The following is a 25,322-nucleotide window of genomic DNA, read 5'->3' as shown; positions in this document are numbered from 1 at the left end:
CAGCACGAATCGCAATCTCCAACAAACATAGCTTTGATAAGCGACATAACGGGCCCAACCGACATTATGGCGGAGTTGAATCAGAATATACAAAAATACTGCTCCAGTGCAACAGAAGAAGAAGCTGCAAATAACCAAGCGGATTTCAATATCTGCATGTATTTCACAGCATTGCTGCAATTTCCACAGCAGTTGAGATTCTTGGCACTAAGACATTCATGCTATCCTGCTGGTAGCTGGAAGCCGAATGACGACAAGACTCCGGAAGAAGCTATTGCATCTGTGGCACCACATTTATCTAGTTTTGTGCAGAGGGCACCGTTGGATGAAGTGACTGGCGTGGCGTCCTTGTACTCACATAGGTTATACATTGAACTTCACTATGCCATGGGTTCTCCATCTCTTCAAATGTTGTTATCAAAATTGTTCCACACCCACGAACGCCTTTCAGATAAGAATGGAATGGCAAACTGCAAACTGATTGAGGGCGACAGTCTATGTTCTCCTCCATTTACAAGCCCAGTGATCCAGAATCTCATTCCGATACCCACCTGCCATGCCTGTGGGGATAGCACTATCTGGGACGGGCCTGAAGCAAATATTCTACTCAAGAACTCGGAAGATGCCTTTCGCTGCTATCAGGAAGCACTTGAACTTTTCGAAGCATCGAACAGCCCTCGAGGGCAAGCTGCCGTTCATCTTCGTCTAGCCGGTATAAAGCATGCCAAATCCTGCACTTATGATTTTACAGATACCGAAAGATCAACTCTCCTACAGAAGGCAAGCGAGCACTTGGACAAGTCATTAGTACTGTTCGACCTGGATGAGTCAAACGTACAAATCGTTAAAGCAAGTCAGATTCTCATCGAAATCTCCAAGGGACAAACGAACATGGCAGAACAACGAAAACGTGCAGGCGAAATAGGCAAATGGGGGCGCGAGTGTCGAAATGAACTCGTGTCATATCATATCGGTATGGTAATGATACGATTTGCACGGCGCGAATGGGGGAAATACTCTCGATTTGACACCGCTAACGCCTGTTATGAATGTGCTTATGAATGTTGTGCACAGCTCGGAGCTCTCGTCCCAGCTTTCATAGCTCTCTTCTGCAGGGTGGGGCTGCAGAATGAAATGAGTAATATTGCTGCCACCGCAGTGTTGGTGGACCAATGCCTTATAATGTTTGACAGTGTTGTAGAAAGCTTGAATGAACGAATTCGAGTTGCCAATACTGAAACACCCATTGGGAAAGTCGACCGCCAGCATATGTTGACTCGGAAATACGAGTTCATATCTACATTCAACCATAGTGTCACCCATATTCTTGCAAATAGGGAGTCGCTTGATAATCTGGAAAATTATCGAAAATGGCAAGAGAAATTCCGCTGGTATGAGCAAAGCGATGAGAGCTTCGCATTTCTCAGAAGAGAAGCTCCTGACGAACAAGATACAAGACGCTCTGATATTGCGAAGCAAATTTTTGGTCAATCACTTGATGATATACTTGATGTCTTTGCTCTTGGTAATGCCATCTCAGACAAATTCTGGACAGCAGATATGGAATACAACCAAGCTATAACTGATGGCAATCTGGACAGTGCCGAGACTTCCATGCATGAATTCATCAGGACTGCGCAAAGATATGAGAGAACATACACGCAATACATGTTCCAAATTATTGCATACGGCCGAATAGGCGAAGTCTCGAAAGCGCGCGAGGTACTGGATTCGGTGACTGATTCGGAACTGTTCAACGACAAACTTGAAGAGTTCCTGGCAGGTAGAAATATCGACATGTTCTTCCCCTCTTTGGCAAATAATGCAATCGTCGTATGTATGATTGCCATGGACTGGGAACGAGGTTTGAGAGTTCTAGACCTCATCTTGAAGATTCGACCCAATTGTTTTGACGAATCACCCGGTGAAACTCCGATTGATTTGTCAATAAGACAGGTCAATGCGGCTACTGTTTATTTCAAGGGGTCTCACCCAGAAACGGCATTTCAACTGTTGCTCAAGGCAAGGAGCCTTATTGAGCTGCGTCGTAACCAAGCCAGCGATGCTGACGTCAAAGTGGGAGTTTTATCGAAAGGTCTTGTTGAAACCTTTCTGCAATTGGTGGCCGTATGCTTACGATGTGCTAAACTCAATCTACCTACAAGCATCCTTAACTCATATGACCATGGCCATCCACAGGTGACCTGGGAAGAGCATGCGCTACTTTTCATGGAAGAAGCACGAGCGAGGTCTCTGATTGATGCGCTGCTTTCATCAGCGGAGCAGCAATCGAATGAGAAAAAGAAGAAGAGAATGTCGGAGAGCATTTACAAACGCCGAGCCCTAACCCATCTCCAATCCATCCATAAGCGAACAGTAGAGCAGCACAAAGAGCTGGAGGAGCTTACCAAGGAAGTCGAACGTTTAGATATCGGTACTTGGTCATCCTCAGCGAATGATCTCATGGACACCATGAATTCAACGATTTCTCCGAGCGACCTGTTTGGGTACATCAAAGATGATGTGGTTGTGATTGAGGCGAGTTTTAACAGGTTTGGATGCATCCTAATGGCTATTACCAATAAGGGCATACAAGAATACGAGAGTAACCCTATCCGCGATGTAGACATCAGGAAATGGGCAATGGAACTAATGCAAATCATGCGAGATATGAGTGGACTACATGAGCCCGAAGAGGAAGCTCGCAAATCCAGAATGGAGGAACTCTCGAAATATATTTCGGGGGTTCTAGTAACGCCTTTTGCTGCTATCATCCGAGAGAAGAGTCATATCATATTCTCCCTGTCCCAACCCTTGACTGCGTTCCCTGTCTCAGCACTGGTATTTGATGGGAAGCCTCTAGTTTTGCATGCAGCTGTCTCACAGACGCCGAGCTTGACTGCTCTTTATCATCTGTCGAGACGACGTGCGGAATCGGCTGTGCCGACAGTTTCAGTGTTTACCAAAGCCTTGTCTGGTGATCCACAAGGTACTGATCGGGCTAATGAAGAGACATTTCTTCCGATGGCGGGTGTTGAAGCGATAAGTATTTCTAATATGTTCTCAACTTGGGTACTATCCTCTCTCTAAGTACATTTTTTGACCTAATTTACTGACATTTGAAATAGCCCATTGAGGCATCAAACCTCTCTCGTGCTCAATTCCGTGATTATATCCAAGGACAAACCTCGATTCTTCACATTGGAACACATGGAACTGTCAATCACGGAAGTCCACTTCTGTCGTCCATCTCTATTGGAGAAGATTTTCGAGTTATTGATATGTCACCAATCCAGAGCCGTGCAAACCTGATAGTGTTCGCAGCTTGTCTCAGTGGTTTGGGGCGAGCTACTGCTGGAAACGACGTTTTGGGATTCACTCATGTCGTGTTGGGTACTGGCTGTCAAGCTTACATCGGAACGCTCTTTGAGGTCAGTGATTTTGCCTCCATGGTCTTGATGACCTTGTTCTATCGACAGATCAAGGAAACGCCGAGCTTGTCCTTGGCTGAAGCCCTACGTAATGCCCAAGTGGAATTCATGCATTTTGATACTGAACAAGCCACTGCTTTTCTGGACCGATTGCTCGAGGCTTGGGACGCAATTTCTTCTGAGATGAGTGCTAGCACTGGCGCCGTTAAGAGTCCAGAGGAGTTTGTGCCTGATGGCAGATATTTACTGACGTTGCAGAAGATGATGCTGCCTCAGATTGATTGGACTAGTCCTATATTCTGGGCCTCGTTTGCGTTGATGGGATACGGCGATTTTTGCTTCAGCCACCCCGATTGATTTATAGATCAATTATACCTAGAGTATTGAGCATTTTGATGTGATGTAGATTATTCATTTCATGTACATACATATCACCGACGATCCCATTCCCTCTCGCCTGCTCGCTCCCTTTTATGCTCCCTCTCCCTATCTCTCCCAGTCTTCCTACTCTTACCACTCCGATGTACATACTCCTTTTCCTTTTCTCGCGGATCAATGACCATAAGAGAGTCCACATCCTCTCGATGCTCCTTTTTCCAGTTCAAGTCCTTTCCTAACGTGTCCTTACCAAACTGAAGACGATGAGACATCCAATCTGTCGAGTCTTCGTCTTGGGCTTGAGCATCTACACTAGGTCCGTCGGCACTTTTACCCCAGTTTTGACACGACTGGCAGTTTGCAATGAAGTGTAGATCGCATAATTGCGCTTCTTCGTCATCCACCTCTTCTGATGGTTTGGTGATGTTTTGCGATCTATCTCTCGTATCTCCTTTGTGTTTCTTGTTGTCCGAATGACTTTGCACGTCGGAACTTTCGAGTTTCGCTTTGAATGCGTTGAATAACTTCATTGCTTCAGCTTCTGCGCCTGAGCTGCAGTTTCGGCCTCCGCCATTCATGGTAGCACTGCCAGATGCAGGTCGCTTTCGACCTCTGATTGAGGTTTTCGGTATCATGGCCTCTAGTGCCGACTTCTTCCTGCCTGTTTCTACAGGAGCCGTAACATCCCGGCGCATTGACGCCTTGAGAGACGCAATCTGGGCATTAGTTCTTTCCAATACCGACTGTCTCGCAGCTGGAGGTGGAGTCGGAGATGGCGATCTTTCTGGTTCTTCCGGGTCTTTCGGAGGAACCTGTGTATAGGGGTCGGGGCTCTTGGGCTGTGACTTTTGTGTCTGTTTCTCTGTACTTGGGATTTGTGTAGACGCTCTAAGTCGTTTCGCCGGTTGCTTCTCTTCCGTAATCGAACTCCTTCGTTCTTCTGAACGAGTCTTGGGATCCATTTCCAGCGACTCCCCAGCTGAAACTAGTTTGGTGTTGAACTTGGGTTTTTTCGACTTAATGGCAGCTATATCCTCCCCATTCTCTCCTTCGTCACCTCCAAAACTAAGCAACGTCTTCGCACCATTTGCCTTCTTTTTCTTCTTTATCGTGACATCTCCCTTGGCCGGCTCAATGACCTTGGCAACCTTGTCTCTTTTCTTCAACTTCCCTTCAAACGGACCCATCTCTCCAACCTCACATCCCGTGACCTTCACTGCATAAACCGGTCGATCTGTACCCTCAACCAACTCCGCCTCAGCAATCTTGACCACATTATAAATACTATCGCCTTCGATCCTTCCAAACATCGTACATTGCCCATTCATCTCCCTCTCGGTATTTGCTAGCGTAATGAAAAACTGACTCCCATAAGTCCCATCTTCACTTTTCGCCATCCCCACAAGACCTCGACGATTGAATCGTAGTCGACTGTGTATCTCATCACGAAAGACTACCTTTTCATTTGGATCACGAGCTTCGGGATCATATTCGAATTCTGGGTCTTCGTATATTGATGAACCACCCGATCCAGTGCCGGTCGGGTCGCCGCCTTGGATTACGAAGCCGGGAACCACACGGTGAAATACAGTGCCTGTATAATATCCATCGAGACAATGTTGTATGAAGTTTTTGCAGGCGAGCGGCGTCTGTTTTGCGAAGAGGGAGATGTGTAGCGGTCCGATGGTCGTATTTAGTGTGACCGAGGCGGTTGGCGGCGGTTCGGTGTTGTAATGTGAGGACATGGTGATGCTTATCTGCTTTCTTTCCCCGTGTCTATGAGAAACAAGAACAAGACGTTCTTTTCATATGACGCTGGTATTTCTCGGTCACTCCGCAATCAGCCCTGAAAAGTATGGCAGGGGTGGTGCGTGGCTGTCTAAATTCGCGTGGGAACTGAAAACATTTATCGCCAGAATATGAGTTTCAATTTTCAACGGGAGTGTCGCTAGATGTCGGTATGGGATAAGAGCTGGTTTGCGACAGGAATTGCAAAGGGCGAATCGTGAGGTCAGCGGAAGAGGAGCTCCGGAGGGCGCATAACAGCCAATTATACCGCACATAAAGATCTAATCTTATCTGATCAGTCACATCCATGCGAACTTAGATGAAGTTATTCTTAGGTAGAATGAGGCCGAATTACGAAGTAATATGGTAAATGTGTCTTTTGTGAAATTGTGCCGGTTTTGCACCAAGTCTAAGCTAACTACACTCTAACCCATAGCAAATATACAACCCGCTTGAGACGCCGAAGTCAAGACGAAGAGCAAGAATGAGATGAAGAGGGGCGTATGCGGAATCAAAATGGATGCCATCAACTCCAAGTAAATGCATAATCAAAAATGACTTCTATTATAGAGCTAAAATGCGTAAAAGCAGTAAGAGATTGGTTAGAGAAGCAAATACATGGCGCATTATTCTTGAAACGATTAAAACATTTCCGGCTCATCGTCTGTTGATGCAATAGGATAAGAGTATCGGTTCTGCTGATTCTGATATCCATTCTGAGCATATGAAGTAGATCTTCTCCGAAGGGAGCCGGCGGCCAAGCCATTGCGCATGCGCTGTATCCCGCTTGAAGGAGGTGTGGTGCTCGGAACGCCATTTGTGAGTGGAGTATATTGTTTGGCTCCATTCACATGTCCTTCGTAGACTGTCGACTTGGATGGAGTGTCTAAAGTCTGTACTTTAACAACGGCAGGGTCTCGAATGCTGTTAGGGGGTGGTGTGTCGTTGATTTCGTACATTGTCGGCGAATCAAGCCCTGGACTAATTAACAGACCGTTTGAGGTATAATCGTTTGATATATTTCTGGAGATCACGTCGTCCAATTGCCCCTGATAGAATGACTCATGCTTCGAAGGATCAGTATCTACTAATGATCTCGGGCTGGCTGAAAGTCTATCCAGTCGATCACGAGATTTCGTTCGCCGTAATGATCTTGTTCTTATCGTAGAAGTTTCATGTGATCGTGATGCATTTGAGGTGAGATCCAGATGGTTTGGAGCATTCAAGAGGGGGGAAGCACGTCGTATTGGTGTTCCCAGAGTGGCAGCTGCAATGTGCGAAGTAACGGCATTATCCAGGAGAATCCTCACGTTGATAGTACTTTCACGGTTGCCATTAGGTTCTCCATAGTAAGATGCATCTCGTGGCCATCCGCGTCGGAATGGTGAGTTTGTTTCCCACACCTGCCCTGCATTTGCCGGGAACGGAGGACAGTAGGTCGGCTGGGACGTGGGATATTGGTATCTGCGGTCTCCTGGGTATTGGGGGTATTCAGGGATATAGATTGGTTGAGAATCATTGTCGCTGGCATTGCCGCCAGGAGGTCTTGATGATCGAGGTGGATTCGAGATGGCCGCGCCGTTAGGATCGTTATAAACACCGTCAGGTGATACGTTCGATGAGTAAGTACTACCAGGCATGTTCACATAGTCGTCTAGTGATTGTGCCAAAGTAGCAAAATTGAAGCCTTTCTCCGAGTCGACAGGGACAAATTTCTGACCGAACTCGGCTCGAAAATTTATTGCCCGTTTATGTAACGGTTGGTAGCTCGGCCTGTTAATCCACCACGCAGGATATTTCCCATACCATGCATCAATGACCGGATCAATATCGATTTTGAACATGATCTTGTTATGGGCGCTTGGTTTCTGAACCAACATCACGAAGGTGAACTCCCTGGGCAATCCAGATCTTTGCAGACTATTCTCGCTGAGTGACCAGACAACTTCACCGTCTTCAACGTCAAACTCTGGACCGTCGGGACTTCTAAAAGTCCTACATGACCCTTGGATCTTCAACATTTCGTAGACTTTATATGATGCGCTTCTCGTGCCTGCCGGATTTACGGATGCCGAAATTGGGGTTTCGGATATGCCGAGCGACCCGGCCAAGCTGAAGGTCCACTGCAAGGTTTCGGGGGAAACGGCTCCATAGATTAGATGGGGTGCATGCATCAAGAACTTGGGGTTCTCCTGAGGATATGGGTATGGATTCTCGGTACTGGGGCCCATAGGAAAGTTTTGAACGGTCGCTTTGATCGTTGCAGATTTGAAGCGGTGCTTGCCTGAGTCACCCGGATGCATTACAAAATTGACAGCGAGAAAGTCCACGTGCGCGATTTCCGGGTCGGATGTGTTCTTGCTGCTGAAGAAGCCATGTTGTAAACGTTCTGCATGTGCAGTGACATAGGCGTTACCGGGCAGTTTGCGCTCATAGATGCATCTTCGATTAACTAGCAGCCGCCCATCTGTCATATTAGGGTCTTTGATCTTTTTGATAGGTCTGTTAGCCCCAGTGGATGCAGCAGGCGCAGCGAGTGCCGTGATCCTGTTCCCGTTCGCTTGAGATTGCGAGTTTGAGCCCAGAGGCGAGCCTAAGGAGTTGAAGCCATTATCCTTCTTTTCCCCCGACATTCCAAACTATTGCTCCGCCAGCGGAGACTTTGGCCTTTTAATAGTAGTCAATAATCAGTACTACGTAGCCAGGAATCACTTGTATGAAACTCAGCCGGACTGTCGATCGCTTGGCGCGTAAATTGGTGACTCGTGACTCAGTCACTGTATCTGCGATACGTGATGACTTAACCAAGGTTCCGGGAGCGCAAAGGTTGGTAACCTATTGCTGGCGGAGCATATGTTGCCTGTATATTCATTATCTTCTTTTTTTTTGTTAAAAAATGAACTCGAAAGAGAAAAGAACAATGGGACGAAAAAGCAACGCGAGGCTGATGAGACGCGGCACGGGGATAGCTTGAAGCTCTAGGGCGTTAATGGGGCTTGAGGCACAGCAGCTGAGGGTAGGCGCCTTTCTTCGCGGCTAGTCCAGCCTCGGGCACAAGTCCCTGCCAATCGCCGGGTCACATGGCCTCCACTCGCCCCTGACACTCTTACACTGCTTCATTCTACATTCATCAGAGTCTATACAATTGGCTCTTTTGATATTGCAGCTAAGCTTCTCAGCTTAGGAGCGTCATTACATCATCCCTAAGCAGGAGTTACGATCGATTGACTGGATGGCCTTATTGATTTTATTTTCGAGAAAGGACGAACTTTCACGTTCGAAACCTTGACAAAGATCGCACACTGAAAACTCACTCGTCTCGCCTCCTGTAACGCTCAGATCGATCAGGTTCAAGTTACCACACAATATCTGAATTTAACACTCTGTAGTTTGCTTCCACGATCCACCCTCACACATACCAGATACTACATAAATACTCCATGTTCACACTCCGAGTTTTTCTATATCTCATCAACTCCAGCCTTTTAAGTAAACTTCAATCTTGATTCTTGAATGGGTTCAGAAGCGACCATTGGACTATACGGAGGCCGCCTACATGCTTATACTGTGGCTCTTCAACACCTCGAACGCGGGCTAAAAGCAGCAATCCTAATGGCAACGCCGACGGGCCTTACTACTACTGCAAGTATTGCCACGAATTCTCCTGCTTCGCAGATATGTGAGGAATTCATCTGGAGAATCCGATATGCGACTGCTCACGGTATATTCTAAATCAACTTCAAATCGCTGGACAAGACAAAAAAAAAGTACCCTGAGCCTTACTCCTGTAACTCAGGGATTTTTTTCCATTATTTCTGGAAATTCTTTTGCGAATCTCCTTGATACTCTTCGAATGTAGACAAATAAAAGACAAAACCGGTGAGTAAGGATCAGTTGGAGTAATCAAGCAGTGGGTGACGGAGAAATGTTGAAAGAAGAACCACTTTTCAAATATATTGGAGATGGCAAAGAACGTTCACTTATGCGTCGCAGTCTTGAAGTAAATTAATATTTATCCATGCTACAACACAGCATCCTTAGCCTACATATCACAAATTGGTCGGCGTTTAAGGAAGGCCAAGCAGTGCCATCTTTACATTCTTTGTTTATGCAGCTGTGCTGCGATTCCAGTCCACCCATTGATTGTAGTCATTGACGCGTAGATTAATTTGCGAGAAAAGCCACACTAAAAACACTAGGAGTATTCTATCTTTCGTTTTATTCTGCCCAGAAATGTCATCGTCGTTGAAAGATGTGTACAAAGACCTTGCATCCTCCAACTAGGGGCTTAAAATGAGCTCTGTAGGTAGATGACTGTACACCAGCCCCTCTCCCTATGTTACCGCTTCTGTTGAGCTTTTTTTTGGCTCGTTCCTGATTTGGTTTGGTATATATTAAGCCTTTGATCACTGGAACTGTTCATAAAATTGCTGCGATCTCACCCTCATCAATCAATTACCTGTCAAGAATAATGGCCACCGAGCCGACGATAGCCCTAACTACGAAACTCATCCTGACCCAGCTGTCGCTATGTTTTATTCCCATCCTTTCACTTGCCCTATCAGGTGCTGTATTCTCAATTGCGCTTCATTGCTCAACCCAAATGTATCGACTATACCTCCTCCCCATTATCGTCGCCTTCTCTGTCCATTCTTTCATTGCTTCCAAGCATTTCTGGTACTTTTCTCCTAGCCTTGTCAGTCTTTGGAGCCTGGGTGTACCACTTTACATCCTTCACATCATTTCATTATTATACATAGAGAAAACATGATATAAAATCAATCCGATTGTGGCACAAATTGGACTGTAGAGCCACTTACAAGCTTTGTGGAAATCCACAGCTTCTTCCAACAACTAAAGCAAGTTTTGATTCTCAAGATTCACCCCCAGAAATTCCTTACTCCGTGTCCTTCTTCCTTCGTCTCGTCAAACTACCCATTTACTATTGCCTTCATACCTACATTGTACCATCCATCTTCGCTGATATGATATTTGCATTCTTCCCAGAAGATGTTTCTCCAATCCAACAGACTCTCCTCCGCCATCTCCCATATGTCACTGTATGTGAGATGGTCATCCATACTGCCATTATTTGGTTTGTGGAAAGTCTCATATTCCTAGACAGCACCAACGCTGTACTAGCCTGCTTCTTTGTTCTGGTCGGTCTCGATCAGGCCAGCGAATGGCCAGCCTTGTTGGGGATATCACGCCAGCAACAAGTATGCGCAGATTCTGGGAAAGGTTTTGGCATAGATTGGCCGTTAGACGTATACGAATTATGTCAGAGTACTCGCAAACGGTGTACGATTGAAGGCCGGGTCATTCGCATTCAAGACGGTTGTGGCTTGTGCTGTCTTCTTGCTTTCTGGCGCTTCTCATGTCGCCGTGAGCTAGCGAGTTGGCCAGCGAGAGTGGTATCTTGGTATTTGGTGGTGCTTCCTGAATTTCCTAGGATGTTTATTAGAGATAATCTGTTTTGCGGTTATTCGCAGCTTTGCAAAATCCACGAGATGGTCTCAAGAGCTAAAGATGATTGAGAGAGCTGGTTTGGGAAGTTTGTTGGTTATGTATGGGTGCTTGGATTCTTCTTTTGGAGTACTCTTAAATAGAGGGATCGGAGCATTTACAGACGAGCTCTTGAGGTGATGAGGTGGTAATTGGTCATAGACTTTGGAGTTGCTTGAACTTATCGAAGTTGCCAAGATCCTTCACTTGAATCTATGTAATTTTTGAGCACAGAACATCTAGAAATCGTGGGATTAAGATGATTTCGCAAGTAAACTCCTGTATTCCGACCATATATCAAGTGATAACAGTTACTTGCATCTTCGCCGTCTATGTCCTCCACTGATGTTTGCAGGTGATTCGAAAATGGGACAATATGGCCTCTGTGAGACATCTTGAATGGATGAAAGACAGGTGCCTATATGGATGTATTCAATATGGAGCGGATGTTCTCGCCCTTGGCCAGCATGCATCATCCTATAAAAGCTACTGTCAGATACATCACTCCTTCAAAGTAAGTAGCAATAATAAACTGACTTACCCAACTTTATCCAGATATTGCCAGAACTCCATCTTACTCGGGTCCAAACACAATTTGACCAGGTAAACCCGCAGAAACGTCTTTGGATGCATGACTTATAAACTATCCTCGCTGGAAACTCGTCTATAGGACCTTCAAAGCTCGTACTTCGTGTTTGGAATGCTCTTGCTGTGATGTCATATTGAAGAAGCTTGCGGTATACTATATTCACCACGGCCGGTATTAGCTTTGATATATTTGGATCCGCTGATAAGGACTTCGAGACCACTGTATATGCATTCCGGATTCCAGAGCGAACGGTGCAGCATATTCTAACTTTTCTACTGAGACGGTGACCAGTCAGACGTCGATCCCGAGACAATGCGTTACCGTCACCGATAGCTTTAATCTGTGGGTGACAGGGCTTGCTGAGAATTGCGCACCATACAGGCAAATTGTACTGGGACTAGCAGACAGGCTACAGCAGTAGTTTTCCTATGCTGGGCTGTGTTGTTGCTGCTGGCGCTGGGGAATTGAAAGGTAACAAGAATAGCACTTATAAGAGCTTCTAGACTTTGTGTACTTGAGGGATTTCTACTTTTATTTCTGACCTAGGAAACCTGATCGAGGGTAGACCACTTGTTCGTCCATTGGAATGCTTGAGGAATCTCGGTCTTTGTTCTACATATATATCTAATGCCTAACAGAGAAAAAAAAAGCCTGAGAAGCTAGGGTTTGCCATTCATGTCTACTCCAGTCGTAGCCAATCAAATAGAATCACAACACATGACAAGTCTCATAATTTTCAATAATGCTTCTGCTTTAAAACTCTAAGCCTTGTCTTAATGATGCTCACTTATTCTCTTTCATCAGTCAAAGCTAATTAATTGTCACTCTGATGCCCTTTGAATCAAGCCGAGGAAGCGGAAGTAAGAAGTCATGCACCTGAACAACATCACTTTCATCCGTTTCAAAGAGCTCAAACTGCGGCTCACCTGGTCGGAAGAGTACCGCAAGTACCAAGTATAACTCTGCGTAAGCCAGGCTAGAAGGGAAATAGTCAGCAATTTTCAGTCATCTCCTTTCTAGTGATGGCTTACTTTATACCCAAACATTTCCGTGAACCCCGGGAAAAAGGCACATAATTCCTATCCAGAAGAGGCTTTGAATCAAGCCATCGTTCCGGCATGAATTTGGAAGGATCTTTATATATATCCCCGTCCATATGCATGAGATAAGCAGACATACCCACTGGTACCTACAAGTCATATTAGCAGTAAATGAGGGTTTTTGTTCTTTAGGCTTACTCCTTTTGGAATCGTCCATTGCTTGTACTGAATTGAGACATCTGGTGAGACCCTTGGGAGTCGGTGCATATTACCGAAGTTTAGCCTAGAGAGCGATGCAACTCTCAGCAATCACGCGACTACCTATGAATCAGCGATCGAGACGTACCTAAGCCCTTCTCTGATCAGTGCCGTGAGATAGGGTAACTGTCGGAACGTGAATATCAAACCTAGCGCGTTTCGGCACTGGATATCAGTTAGTCTAACGCGGCACGTGCGTGCCGCGTATATATGTAGTTAGCCACTCCCCGTCCCCCTTACTCTTGGCAACCTTACATAGTACAGGACTCTTGCCAACCTGATTTTCGAGTTGATAGGCGACTTCCTTATAATTATTTATATCAAACAGTCGGAGGCTCAAAATCCTCAACCCTCTCTACCACCTAGCTCCCAGGAGTGCAGCCTTTGACGCGTCCCAACGCGCCCGGCAACACCATGGCGCGTAAAGGCCCTGGTACAGACGGCCCTCTACAGACAGCCCTTCTGGAATCCACGTCTGCAGCCATAACAAGAGCTTCTGAGGGACAGAAGATCTTCAGCCCCATAGCTGTATTCCTTGATAAACACCGCAGCCAAACCACCGGCCTTGCTCCTCACCTACTGAGAGCCCTCACCGCTCTAAGCGATGACCTCGCCTCGGTAGCTCAACAACATTTCAACGCTTATATCAGCGGTATCTCAATGACCTCCATTCTACCTGCCCTGTCTCCTTCCCCTTCCTCTTCCCCCACCCTAAATCCCTTACCCCCTTCACCCCCTCCCTCACGTCCCCCCTCAGGCCTTAACCAGTCAACTTATGCGACTATTACCCAATATGCCCCAGTCAAATCAACTCCCACCACTCACCCTAAAGCCTCCATCAAAAAGCCTATGCCTCTGGTGAAACAACCCCTTCCTGACATCTGGCTCTTCGTACGCCTCCCAGCTGACCATGCAGCCAGAAAAATGGAAGCCTACGCTATCTACTCTAGCCTACGATCTCAACTAAACTTAAATAGTGCAGCACTAAAAGAAGTCCAAGCTACAAAGACTGGCTTTGCACTATGTCCCTCATCTCCAGAAGCCCTCCTAGCTCTTGAGGCCCAAAAAGAGACGATCTCTACATTCTTTGTTAACTACCAGATAGAATGCAGCTTCCGATGGGTCTCATACCGAGTCACCAATGTGCCAAGGAAAATTGGCCAAATCTTGGATGGTCAATACTCTCTAATTCCTATTAATCCTACACTACTATCCTTAGAAATTAGCGAAACTACAGGGCTCAAGCCAATATCTATTAGCGAGACCACTACGAGTGCTGCCAACCCTAATACTCTCTCCTCAAGCTGGTTTGTCAACTTCCCAGAAGGCACGAAATCACCACTACCTATCCAGCTACGTCTTTTTGGCATTATCACCAATGCTCGTCACCTCTCTAAGAAAACAACAGTTATTCAATGCACACGATGCTGGAAATAGCATAATGCATGATCCTGTGCACGCCCCTCTCGATGCCGACTATACGGCTCCTCAGAGCATACTGAAGAGAGCCATGTCAATCACTGCACAGCCCTAGAGCCTCATTAATGCCCTCCTAGATGCATATACTGCCATGGACCACATCCAGCTGATTTCCTAGAATGCCTTCTGCGCCCCAAAGGCAATACTAAACATACTAAAGCTTAACAAACAGAGATCCGTAAATCCTGCGCCATAAACCTCGCAAAAGCTCAAACTGAAGAAGGATGTAGCTCTTAGCTCTCTATAGGCACACAAGAAACACCTCTGGCATTAGATGAGATGCCATCACAGCCTTTAATCTATGAGATTATCTCTCCTTTCCGTTTAGTAACCCCCCCACCTCGCGCCCCAACTGAAGATCCTCCTATTATAGCTCGTGCAGTCCGTTTTATAACCCCTCAACCATAAAACTGGTTCGCCTCTCTTCTTGAACAGGAGCTATGATCTATTACTATCCAACTTAAAAGGCGCCTCTCAAAATCCTACAGTTAAATGTAGGGCACGCGCCAGACGTATATGAAATAGCCCTCACATTGGCATACACTAGCGACATCGATATTATCCTAATCTAAGAACTATATACATTTAAAGACCTCAGCCGACAGATCACTAAAAAACATCCATTATATGAATGCTTCTCCCCAACTGATAGCTGGGCAATAAGTGGCTAACCACGAGTCCTCACCTATGTCCGAAAGAAGAAAGGCATCCGGACCTCCCAGCTACGCCCCTTTACAACTGACACTAAAGAAGCCTCGGATCTCCTGTTTCTTCAGATTTTTTCGCCCACAGGAAAGTCCGCTCTGATAGTTAACATCTATAATGCCCCAGCAGGCTACAGCAGAGCAGGTGAAGCCGCGAAAGCTCTCACAACCCTGCCAGAGGTGTATTTCCCTCAAATAACGATACTTGCAGGCGATCTCAACCTACTACACAACAGATGGCAACCCTCGCTATAACACAGCCCTACAACTTTTGCAGAGCCATTTATCAACTGGCTGGATCTCCAGGGTCTAGTACTCATTTCCGACATAGACTGTCCCACACATAAAAGGGGTAACGTGTTAGACCTCAGTTTCGCCTCAAGCCCTCTGGCACTCGCAGGAGCCAAAGCTAGCATAGCGAGCCACTTAGATGCAACCTCAGATCATTAACCACTAATCACCACTGTTCCATGGGATCAGAGATACAAGGAAATAGCCCAGAAACTGAGATTTGACACACTAGACCACACCTCCTTCCTCTCGCTCCTTGCCTCTAATCTCGCTGGCACCGAGAGCTCAGCCGCAACAGAAGAAGATCTTGATGCCCTTGCTGAAAAACTGACATCTGCAACTCAAGAAGCATATAGAGGCTCTGCTAAGAGGACTATAACACAAGGCATAGGATAACCATGGTGAAATGAAGACTGCAAGAAAGCTTTACACAATTACCGCTTAGGCCTCTGCTCAAAGATAGACTTCCATAGGATAACTAGATGGTCTTAACGACAATTTTGGCGAGATAAGCTCTCTACGGCAACACAAATGAAGGATGTCTTCAATATGAGTAAATGGCATAAGTCTACAGGCACCTTCCGAAGCCCTCCACTGAAGAATCCACTGAGACCCAACAGCTTCCCAGCAGTTACTATATATGAGAAACGAGACGTACTAGTCCGTAATCTTCTCTAAAACTCGGCTGAGGCAGGAGACATACCTCTGGACTCCCCAGCAGTCCCTACCACTAGTCTCTACTTCCTAGATATAATAATAGCACAGGTGGAGGAGTCAGTACTTCAGGCAGGAAACACAGCCCCTGGCTCAGACAAAATCCCAGCCTGCATACTCAAAGTAGCATGGCCTCTAATCAAGGACAAGGTACTAATATTATATTAAGGGTGCCTAAAGATTAGTTATCACCCGAAATACTTTCAACATGCAATCTTAGCAATTATCCAGAAACCAAAAAAGACTGATTGATCCTCACCTAGATCATACAGACCGATTGCTCTCCTATTAGTTCTTGGCAAAGGACTTGAGCGCTTAGTGGCACAGAATATGGCATGGATCTCTATATACTACAAAGTATTAGCAAGGCAACAGTTTAGGGCTCTCCCACTAAGATCTATAAATGATCTAACCACATGCCTAACACATGATGTTGAACAAGCACTAAATCAAGGCATGACTGCCTCACTCCTTACCCTAGATGTCAAGGGCGCTTTTGATGCCGTGCTTCCCGGCAGACTTATCCGCAGATTACGTGAGCAGGGCTGGCCCACTAATCTTATTCTCTAGATTGCCTCCTTTGCTACTGGGCGATCAGTCCAGATCCAACTCGATGGAGAGATTGGCCCCTCAACAGACATTGCCTGCGGTCTTCCACAAGGATCCCCAGTATCTGGCATTCTTTTCATGCTCTACATAGCGCCCCTATTCCGTCTAGGAAACCCAAGGAACAGATTTGGTTACGCAGATAACATAGCTAACCTGGCAATCTCAACATCTCTTGCTACTAACTGCAAAGCATTATTAGACTCACTACAAGAAGCTCTAAACTAGGGCGCTGCAGAGGGCATTACATTTGCACTAGATAAATACAAGCTTCTTCACTTCTCCTGACATAAAGCAGACTAGGACCCAACCTGCACATCTTCAGTAAAAGCTGGATCTATTATAATCTCAGAAAATACTAAACGGCTATATCTATGTTGGCTAGGAATCCTCTTTGACAAAAAGCTAATATTTAAATGGCACATTAGTGAAACAGCATCTAAAGCCCTCACTGTGGCTAATACCCTTCGCTCTCTAGGGAATACTATCCGTGGAGTCAAACCTCATTTACTACAGCAGGCTGTATCAGCCTGTGTACTCCATAAAGCATACTATGGCGTAGAAACCTAGTGGCTAGGACGTACTCGCCCTGGGTCTTCCTAAATTTCAAATCAAGTTAGAGAATATCTTGAGAAACTAACCAAAGTAATACTAGCAGGCGTAAGAGCAGTCCTTCCAGTTTTCCGCACAACCCTAATATCTGTTCTATACCGAGAGTCTAGATTCTCTCCGCTAGAAATTGAACTAGATCAAATAGCTCTCCAAACATCGGTCCGCCTATGGTGTCTTGATCCATACCACCCACTCCAAAGACGCGCAGAACAGATAGCCAGAGATGGCCGACAAACCAGTCGATTTGCCCGCCGAGTGCTGGCGCTCCCCAACTCTGAACAAATAAACCCTCTACAACATGCTCCCTGATACCCTCGTGAGTCACGCAAGAGTGCCCTAGCCTGAATAGGAGCTTCCATGGGATGCACTAAGGAACAGGCAGCGGCTGATTTCACAGCTTTTTAACGTACCATCCCTAGCTCGGATATTATAATCTTTTCAGATAGATCTAGGCTGATAGATGGACGTGCAGGGGGTGGCTATATTGGAATTCAAGCACACCATCAGTTCCTCCACTCCTCACTCTCATACGGACATGGGAAAGAGGTCTTTGACATAGAAGCAGAAGCTGCCCTAGCTAGTACTCAAGTAGCAATAGCATACCCAACAGCTCAATTTGCTACCAACCTATGGATCTGTCTTGATAACCTGGAAGTTGCCACGCGCCTTCTATCCCCCTCTACAGGATCCTCTCAAGAGGTCTTTGAATCCTTTCGCACCCTTGCAGCCGCCTGGCCACTACGCGAAAGGCTTCCACACACCAAAAGTGGATCAATCCAAATCTGATGGGTCCCTGGACACACTAAAATCCCTGAGAATGAAGCAGCTGATCTCGCTGCTAAGGAAGGAGCTATCTCTATCCCCCCCTCTCCATACAAGTCCTCATATGCCTCGCTAAAGAGATACGCCAAGACTCAATCTCTTTCCGCTGCTCAGACACGGTGGTAGACTGTAGCACTACAGACATACCAAGATCTAGAAATAACTACATCTCCTAAACGCCCTGGAGAGCTTCAACTTAACCAACTTGACCTTGGCCATATCATAGCGGCCCGTACTGGTCATGGAGACTTTGCAGATTACCACAAGCGCTTTAATCATGATGATGCTTATCTTCTCTGTCGATGTGGAGCATGAAAAGCACCTCTACATTTCTTCTTCTGCCATATAGCTAAGAGATGAGCCCCTCGTCCATCTGGACCCCCTTCTGAAGTTATCTCTTTTCTTTTAGGTACTGCGAAAGGAACACAAAAACTAGCCTCATGGCTAGCAGAGACCCGTTTCTTTGAGGATATCTGTCCTCGCCAACCTCTCCTTAGCACCTAGCTAAGTCAGCCCTACTTTCCCCTTATATCTCTCTTTTCCTTTGTTCTCTTTCTTTCTTTTCTTCTTTCCTTCTTCCCTTTTTCTTTTCAAACTCACTGCTTAAGTATGATGGTGGTAGAATGATGGGTCATGGAGCATAGGTGGACCATTGCAGCTGGCAAATACCCAAAACCCACTAGGAAGTGGATCTCCCTTTAAGACCACGGCAGCTATGGAAATGCGCCAAAGAGTCTCTTATTTGTATATAAATCTGATAGGACCTGAAGCCCGAGGCTTACCCCTCGGCGGCCTATGTCCCAGTAGGGATCGGTGGGAAGCGTGCAAGTCACGAACCACGGCCGTTAAATATACACACACACACACACACACCCCTTACTCTTGGGGGGCAGTCATCAATATCAGGAATTCCATACCATATTGATCAGGCTCGTCAGCTTGTCGGAATAGCTGTTCTACGTGACTAGTGCTAGCGACCTAGACGTAGATAAACCGACAGTAACCTCTCAAGCTGAACAAATGAAGGGATTTGCGCTGGATAATTTGTCATAATATCTGCCAGCTCATCTCGGAGCTTGCAATGGATGTCTTCATTCGCGAGGACATAGTAACAGATGAAGTCGAGCGTTCGAGCGGTACTGACGGTACCAGCTCCGAGCAGAACCTGAGCCTCTTTGCTTAGACGCTCCACTGTAAGTTCAGAACTGGGTAACTCGCTGTTCACCAAATAAGTCAGAAGTGAAGGTCTCGACCCAATTTTGATGCTATGAAACTTGCGGTCTTTCGCAATCTCGATATGTCGGTTCGTCATCTAGGTTGATCAGTATAAACAGTATCAACTTCGAACAGGATTTGTACATTTTTGTAATCTATAAACTTCTTGCTTCGTGGGTCAATCCATACAACGATTGACTCGGGGAGTAGAGATACGATACTAAAAGGTGTTGGATTATGCGCGATTGCCTGGACAACTTCGCGTTGAAAGCCTTACTTGATAAGCCACGGAAGTCCCATGAAAAGCGGTATCGACTTAATGACCGTATGAAGCAGTTTATACCTAGAAAAATTTAGTAACGCTCAAGAGACATTTCTAGCGTGCATCTACCAATACGGGGCAAACTCAGGGTCATCTAAAAACTGCTCCCTTTCTTCGCAGCATACTGTGCCTATAACATCGCCCGTGAAGGCCGTAAATGCATGGTCTAACCGTACAACGGCACATTTGCCCTTCTTTTCAGTAAAGCGTTTCTCTAATTTCTGGACGGCTTCGTGTAGAATTGGCTCCAGGCGCATAACTCCCCCTCTGGAAAAGTACGGTTCCAGAGGCTTTCTGCGCAGTCTGTGATGATCATGGGCTGTTGTGAGGAAGTGGGAACCTATTCGATCGCGAATTAGCACTTTTTCGTCTTCCCCAGGGTAAAGCACACCATCAAAATCTATTCCCTTCCCGATGTGGCTGTAATTGTCTGTTCGGCGTTTTGATGCAACGCAATATATCTCATCGTAAAAGGCAGGATCATGCAGAGAGAGTTCCTCAGGGTTAATACGAACTATCGGCCCTACAACGTGAAAATGTTAGGGACCGTGTTATTGTTTATTGCTACAGCAAGGAATACCATATTTCTTATGCATCTTCTCAATCTCATAAATATACGCTCCTCGTTTGAAGAAGTCATAGTAAAACTCTACCCAGCCTGTGGCAGCTGCAAATTTTGGGCCTGGGAAACCCGCAAGGGGGGAAAAGACGAGGCGGTGCGTAATGAGAGCAATGCAGTAAATCGTCCCGACGCAGACGAGCCCTAAGCCAGCAAAAACAAAGCTGTTGAAGTTGACCGCCATGGTAAGATCTATGGTTGAAAAAGCCTCCGAGTTGAGTAGCAATAAGGGTTTCCCAGGATAAAGTCGAAATGACAGTCCAGATGGGGGTACGGCTATGGACTCCTCGTTGAGCTTCAGTGAAGGGTAATGCACTTGCCAGGACTACTATGCGTGCGTTCGAAACGGTGCCATACAGGGGTTGAACCTGCTGTTAAGTCTGCATAGATATAAGTTCTAGAATATATAACACCACTCCTCGAATATGGTTATATGTCCGTGCTTGCGTGCTTGCATGCGCCGTATGGAGCTGGGAACAGATGTGGTGAACATATGCTAATGTGCACTAGAAAGTACTACTAGATATGTAAACCATAAACGATCACGATATTTATAGCTGGTTAATTAGATATTAAAAATATATTCATCCTTGTTTTGAACAATAGAGATATAGTTGGGCCACTTCTAGTAGAGATGCAGGATGTATGTGACGGGAGCCAATCTTGGAAGCCAACAATAACGATTACATTACTACCTACCTAGGTAGGTGCAGAGTGGATAATAAAGAATGGAGGGATAATGCGAAGCAAGAATCAATCTAGAGATAGACAGTCTCCATATAAAACCCCTACCAGGTACGCGTCACCCTACATAAGAATACCATAGTTATAATCATACGATAATAAATGAGATACAGGAAAGATTTTTTCAGTATTGACAATTGGAATACCACCGAGGTAACGTGGTAATGGACGCCATTTCCCACATGCCCATACGAAGACATCGGATATAGGGTAACGGTAACAAACCCTATCAACCACCACTGATAAGCTGTAGACAGAACCAACGCACAGAATAGGTCGGGCATAGTTCTGAATGGTCATATTTTTAGCACTGCTAAATTTCCAAGTTCCATTGGATCCTATTCAATGATTCAGAACTAGGCTCTGGTTTGCCGTAATTGTCCTATATCTTCCAGCAGTATTAATTTACACTAGTACATACCTAGGTCTTTTCTCTGGAGAGAAAGCATATATATATCCCTTATTATGCCATACAAGTAATTTTCTGTAGTCCCAATATCACTCTTCATCCATTCACATCCGAAAGTCTTTACAGGTTGCCAAAATGGGGTTCAAATACTCTCGACTCATCGATCCAGGCGAATATGAAACACAAGGTTTATGCGAGGGGATACCCCTGCGCATGCACAAACAGCCTCAAAAAGAGGATGTCGGAACTATCCGGTGCCAAAGGGACTGGAGCCGACTTGTTAAGCATCTCAAGAATTACAAAGGTGGTCTCCATGCCAAATGGAACTTCATGTCTACTTCTGTGCCAGAATGCTTGCCCGAGCGGTTGGAGATCATCAGTTATGCCAACGAGTTTGCGTTCTTATACGATGGTAAATACGCCCTACGAGCAGAGTTGCAACCTACTAAATATTTTCATAGACTACGCTGAGGATTGCGATAAGGATCAGGTAACCAGCTCAATCATTAGTGAAAAGGCGTTCTAACATTATAAAAGCTGGACACGTCAAATGACATCATGCAAGAAGCATTTTTGGAAGGTTCAATCAAAGGCTCAATCTCAGTGAAAAGAGCAGATGGAATGAGACAAATGCAAGCTCTGATACTGAAAGAAATGATGGCAATTGATAAAGAGAGAGCCGTGACAACAATGAAAGCCTGGGTAGAGTTTCTGAAATTCGCTGGCGGTAGACAACATGACAAGCATTTCGCTACTCTGGAGGAGTATATTCCTTATCGAAGCATAGATGTTGGAAAGTGGTGAGTTATGGGAAAGAACTGCTTTTGCTGGGTTGCTAACTTGCTGTACGGGTTCTGGTATGGTGTTGTCACTTTCGGCATGGCTATCACGATTCCACCAGCCGAGCTGGACAAGATGGAAGGGCTCATGATGCCAGCGTGGGCAGCCGCTGGGCTGCAAAATGACGTTTTCTCTTGGGAGAAGGAGCGCGACGCTGCAATTCGCTATGGTTAAAAGGAGGTTGTCAATGCTGTCTTTGTGCTAATGGGCGAGCATTCCATTGGAGAGCAAGAAGCATTGGCCAAGTTAAGAGGCATCACAAAAGCTTATGTGAAAGAGTATGTGGAGATCGTAAAAAGGGAAATCAATAATATTTCTCCATAAACTCTGCTTTCAAGCCCCCAAAGTCCTTGGCCCAGATAGGGAAAAAAATATCCTTGAACCAGCCTTTGCGATTACTGCGGAGACCAAGGTCCTTCAACAAGGTATCTGTATATCCGATGAGCTCAAAGGTCATGGCATTGCCCCGAAGTCCGTTACTGAGGTAGCGACGCCGACACCACGTTGTGAATAAGGCTACATCCTTTTCCTGCTCTTCTGTACTTGGTAAATCCAGTTTACCGTCCAAGTAGGCGGTCGCCCAAATTGATTGGCACTCCACAAGGGGGAAGTAGTTGCCTACCCCGACCTGACCAATAAAGACTATAGAGCGATCTTTACTTGCATTGCAGGATTCGCACAACGGAACAAGGTGCCGATACAGCCGGTATGGGGTTTTTGTGGCAGGCTTCAGAAAGACGGCAGGGGGGTCTGCAAGCTGCGGAAAGGTGGCGAGAACTTTGGCGTCCGCATCAGCTTCGAGGGCCGCCCAGTGGCTTTTCTCGTCTGGCGACTCATCGTCTACTAGGTGCGGTAAGCCAAGTTGTCTGCACTGATCTTTGGAGAAGAATTGGAGTGATGGCTGCCAGCCTGTGCCGCAAAGTAGAGCATCGGTAGGTATCTGATCGCCGCTTTTCAGACGAAGTGAATTTTTGTCCAGACAATCAATGTCCCCGACATAAATGCGAACGTTTTCTGCAATAGTATCAAAGAAGTCTCGGTGGTTAAGAAGTCCACCCGTACAATTCTGCCAAAATATCCTGTTTGGTTCAGAGACTATCGAGGACAACGTGATACTCGGAAGGGGATGGTCAGCGCTTACGGTGAGTGTGGTGACAATTTGTCAAAATCTTTCAGGCTTTTCCGTTGATAATCAGCCTCTGCACGAGCTTTTGCGTCGACAGACTCCCAGAAGCCAGCCATTAGTCTCAAGCCGCATCTAGAACTATGAAGGAGTCTTGTCCACCAGTTTATTCCGTTCATAAAAGATGGTGTAAAAGTTGCGGCTAGTCGAGTCATTCCTATCTCAAATGCATTTTTGTATGGCCCTGCTCCCTTTGGAGAGAGAAAGAATCCAGGACCAGCTGTATCGGTAGCTTTTAAGCCCCAAGACACAGTTTTTCCGGCTTTGACGGATTCGTACACCATATCGGCCGATGACTTTCCGCCACCCAGAACGGTGATGTTCTTGACTTCCGGTGAGGTCAAAACGTTGGACGAACCAAAACTGTCCTGGTGTAGAACTTGACCAAGAAAGCCGTCCCTTCCCGGTAGCAAAGGCATATTAGGAATTGACGTCAAGCCACTGGCAACAATCAACTTGGCGGTCTGGAAGGTATGTTGTTGTGGACTCTCTCGTTCTTTGGACACCACAGTCCATCCGCCATCGATCTTCTGAACCGACTGTACCTCGGTTGAGAGTCTGACTCTATCGCGCAACGTCCACCCTGAGTAGCTATGTGAATCGACATAGTCATTGAGATATTTTGTCGTATGCTTAGCTTTGAAAAACTCGAGATAAATGTCCTCGTCTGGTGGTCGCGGCATTGGCTGGTCCGAGAACTCAGCCGTTCCTACCGTCCATTGAGTCCAGAAAGTGTCGTAGCCACGTCCTACAGTCGCCAGAAAGTTAGTCAAACCAGAATTATGAGATGAGAGACGGTGCGACGCACGCGAATTCCAAGTCCCGCCTAGACAGTTGTCCCTGTCGAGAATAACAAGTTGAGAATTAGGGTGCGTATCTAGCCAAAATTTGGCTGCAGAGATTCCCGAGATACCTGGAATGACATGTACATCAGCAGATGAACCCCAACAGAATAGGAGGCTCACCTGCTCCAATGACAAGAACGTCAACCTCACTCACATCACCCATATTGTGGCCGGTTGTGAGTATTTGTTTGGATTAATCAAGAGCAGTCAGACAGCCGTAAAACTTCAAGAGAAGATATAGCGATCGAGTCACCAGCAAATATCTCTTTGTTTGAACGACAGGGATGATGTTGGAGGCCAAAGAATAAGAGACGGTGGAAGATGATTGGTTATAGCAACGCAACAGCAGCATGTGAGGCACAGCTGCAACAATAGTTGCAGTAGTGTTCCGTGTTATTGCATGATTGCCTAGGATTGAAAAGAGATGCATGTCTTTTTAGCGCCTGAGCCTGCGCATGTACAGTCATCCCTTTCGGACTTCCGGGGTGACCGAGGACCGTGAAGGCCTAAATTTTCTCTGAGCTTACAACACCAAACACAGCATAAGCCAGAGACGAGCGCTGATCTCGGAAAAATAAGATCAGTTCAGTGTGCCAAGTGGTAATCACATCCATCGTTGAACCAGTGTAAGATGCCCTTAATTGCGTTCGAGTGGCGTGCTTGGGAGAATACGGTGCGTCAGTATTCTGGAAATGGGCTAGCACTTGCTACTTATAGGCAAAGTAGGCAGGTTGCTGGTAAATAATCCATGCACACAGCCTTCAAGTTTAGTTTACTGTATGTGCTGTCACATTACCGTACCTAGAAATGGAATATATGTATATCCAGCCTGCTGGCCTGCCCTAACCCTGCACAGGTGGACCAACCCGGAACTGGGCCAGAACAGACTATCTAGCTGATCAGAAGAAGGTTATCAATCCAGGCCTAG

General features: G+C 46.1%; 8 protein-coding genes across 9 annotated transcripts, besides 5 other annotated features; 3 read left to right on the top strand and 5 right to left on the bottom strand.

The window, feature by feature from the left end:
• Positions 1 to 66: 66 nt before the first annotated feature.
• TSTA_079340 (uncharacterized protein) lies at positions 67 to 3,788 on the top strand (the record flags this gene model as incomplete). Its single annotated transcript, XM_002341925.1, has 2 exons — positions 67 to 3,072; positions 3,129 to 3,788. 2 exons carry the CDS (start codon positions 67 to 69, stop codon positions 3,786 to 3,788), a joined length of 3,666 nt encoding a protein of 1,221 aa, XP_002341966.1.
• A 74-nt stretch (positions 3,789 to 3,862) lies between these two features.
• On the bottom strand, positions 3,863 to 5,557 carry TSTA_079330 (peptidyl-prolyl cis-trans isomerase, putative; the record flags this gene model as incomplete). The annotated part of the gene is made up of 2 exons (XM_002341924.1): positions 3,963 to 5,557; positions 3,863 to 3,935 (listed from the first exon to the last, which is right to left on the bottom strand). The coding sequence occupies exons 1-2, from the start codon at positions 5,552 to 5,554 to the stop codon at positions 3,863 to 3,865; spliced, it is 1,665 nt and encodes a 554-aa protein (XP_002341965.1). The 5' UTR covers positions 5,555 to 5,557.
• Positions 3,873 to 3,937: a sequence feature (GA-rich).
• Positions 5,558 to 6,037: 480 nt separating the features above from the next.
• On the bottom strand, positions 6,038 to 8,230 carry TSTA_079320 (uncharacterized protein; the record flags this gene model as incomplete). The annotated part of the gene is made up of 2 exons (XM_002341923.1): positions 6,038 to 6,573; positions 6,838 to 8,230. The coding sequence occupies 2 exons, from the start codon at positions 8,228 to 8,230 to the stop codon at positions 6,239 to 6,241; spliced, it is 1,728 nt and encodes a 575-aa protein (XP_002341964.1). The 3' UTR covers positions 6,038 to 6,238.
• Positions 8,231 to 12,379: 4,149 nt separating this feature from the next.
• TSTA_079310 (cytochrome P450, putative) lies at positions 12,380 to 12,998 on the bottom strand (the record flags this gene model as incomplete). Of its 2 annotated transcripts, XM_002341922.1 has the most annotated exons (4): positions 12,380 to 12,567; positions 12,618 to 12,667; positions 12,723 to 12,880; positions 12,930 to 12,998. In XM_002341922.1, 4 exons carry the CDS (start codon positions 12,996 to 12,998, stop codon positions 12,560 to 12,562), a joined length of 285 nt encoding a protein of 94 aa, XP_002341963.1. In that variant the 3' UTR covers positions 12,380 to 12,559. The 2 variants fall into 2 exon arrangements, with proteins under 2 accessions (XP_002341963.1, XP_002341962.1); XM_002341921.1 differs by having other exon boundaries at positions 12,422 to 12,667.
• Positions 12,999 to 13,403: 405 nt separating this feature from the next.
• TSTA_079300 (uncharacterized protein) lies at positions 13,404 to 14,523 on the top strand (the record flags this gene model as incomplete). The annotated part of the gene is made up of 2 exons (XM_002341920.1): positions 13,404 to 14,300; positions 14,398 to 14,523. 2 exons carry the CDS (start codon positions 13,404 to 13,406, stop codon positions 14,521 to 14,523), a joined length of 1,023 nt encoding a protein of 340 aa, XP_002341961.1.
• Positions 13,669 to 13,744: a sequence feature (G-rich).
• A 502-nt stretch (positions 14,524 to 15,025) lies between the features above and the next one.
• Positions 15,026 to 18,493: a mobile genetic element.
• A 257-nt stretch (positions 18,494 to 18,750) lies between these two features.
• Positions 18,751 to 18,807: a sequence feature (GA-rich).
• Positions 18,808 to 19,070: 263 nt separating this feature from the next.
• Positions 19,071 to 19,090: a microsatellite.
• Positions 19,091 to 19,187: 97 nt separating this feature from the next.
• On the bottom strand, positions 19,188 to 20,557 carry TSTA_079290 (cytochrome P450, putative; the record flags this gene model as incomplete). Its single annotated transcript, XM_002341919.1, has 6 exons — positions 19,188 to 19,529; positions 19,577 to 19,652; positions 19,710 to 19,775; positions 19,824 to 20,094; positions 20,146 to 20,277; positions 20,335 to 20,557. The coding sequence occupies 6 exons, from the start codon at positions 20,555 to 20,557 to the stop codon at positions 19,188 to 19,190; spliced, it is 1,110 nt and encodes a 369-aa protein (XP_002341960.1).
• Positions 20,558 to 21,661: 1,104 nt separating this feature from the next.
• On the top strand, positions 21,662 to 22,330 carry TSTA_079280 (uncharacterized protein; the record flags this gene model as incomplete). Its single annotated transcript, XM_002341918.1, has 3 exons — positions 21,662 to 21,938; positions 21,988 to 22,016; positions 22,064 to 22,330. The coding sequence occupies 3 exons, from the start codon at positions 21,662 to 21,664 to the stop codon at positions 22,328 to 22,330; spliced, it is 573 nt and encodes a 190-aa protein (XP_002341959.1).
• Positions 22,331 to 22,670: 340 nt separating this feature from the next.
• Positions 22,671 to 24,557, bottom strand: TSTA_079270 (dimethylaniline monooxygenase, putative; the record flags this gene model as incomplete). The annotated part of the gene is made up of 4 exons (XM_002341917.1): positions 22,671 to 23,445; positions 23,508 to 24,297; positions 24,358 to 24,462; positions 24,515 to 24,557. 4 exons carry the CDS (start codon positions 24,555 to 24,557, stop codon positions 22,671 to 22,673), a joined length of 1,713 nt encoding a protein of 570 aa, XP_002341958.1.
• Positions 24,558 to 25,322: the final 765 nt, after the last annotated feature.

This window comes from Talaromyces stipitatus, genomic scaffold (genome assembly GCF_000003125.1).
Source record: "Talaromyces stipitatus ATCC 10500 scf_1105507295523 genomic scaffold, whole genome shotgun sequence".
Classification (NCBI taxonomy): domain Eukaryota; kingdom Fungi; phylum Ascomycota; class Eurotiomycetes; order Eurotiales; family Trichocomaceae; genus Talaromyces; species Talaromyces stipitatus.
This window is presented reverse-complemented; position numbering and strand designations above follow the sequence as displayed.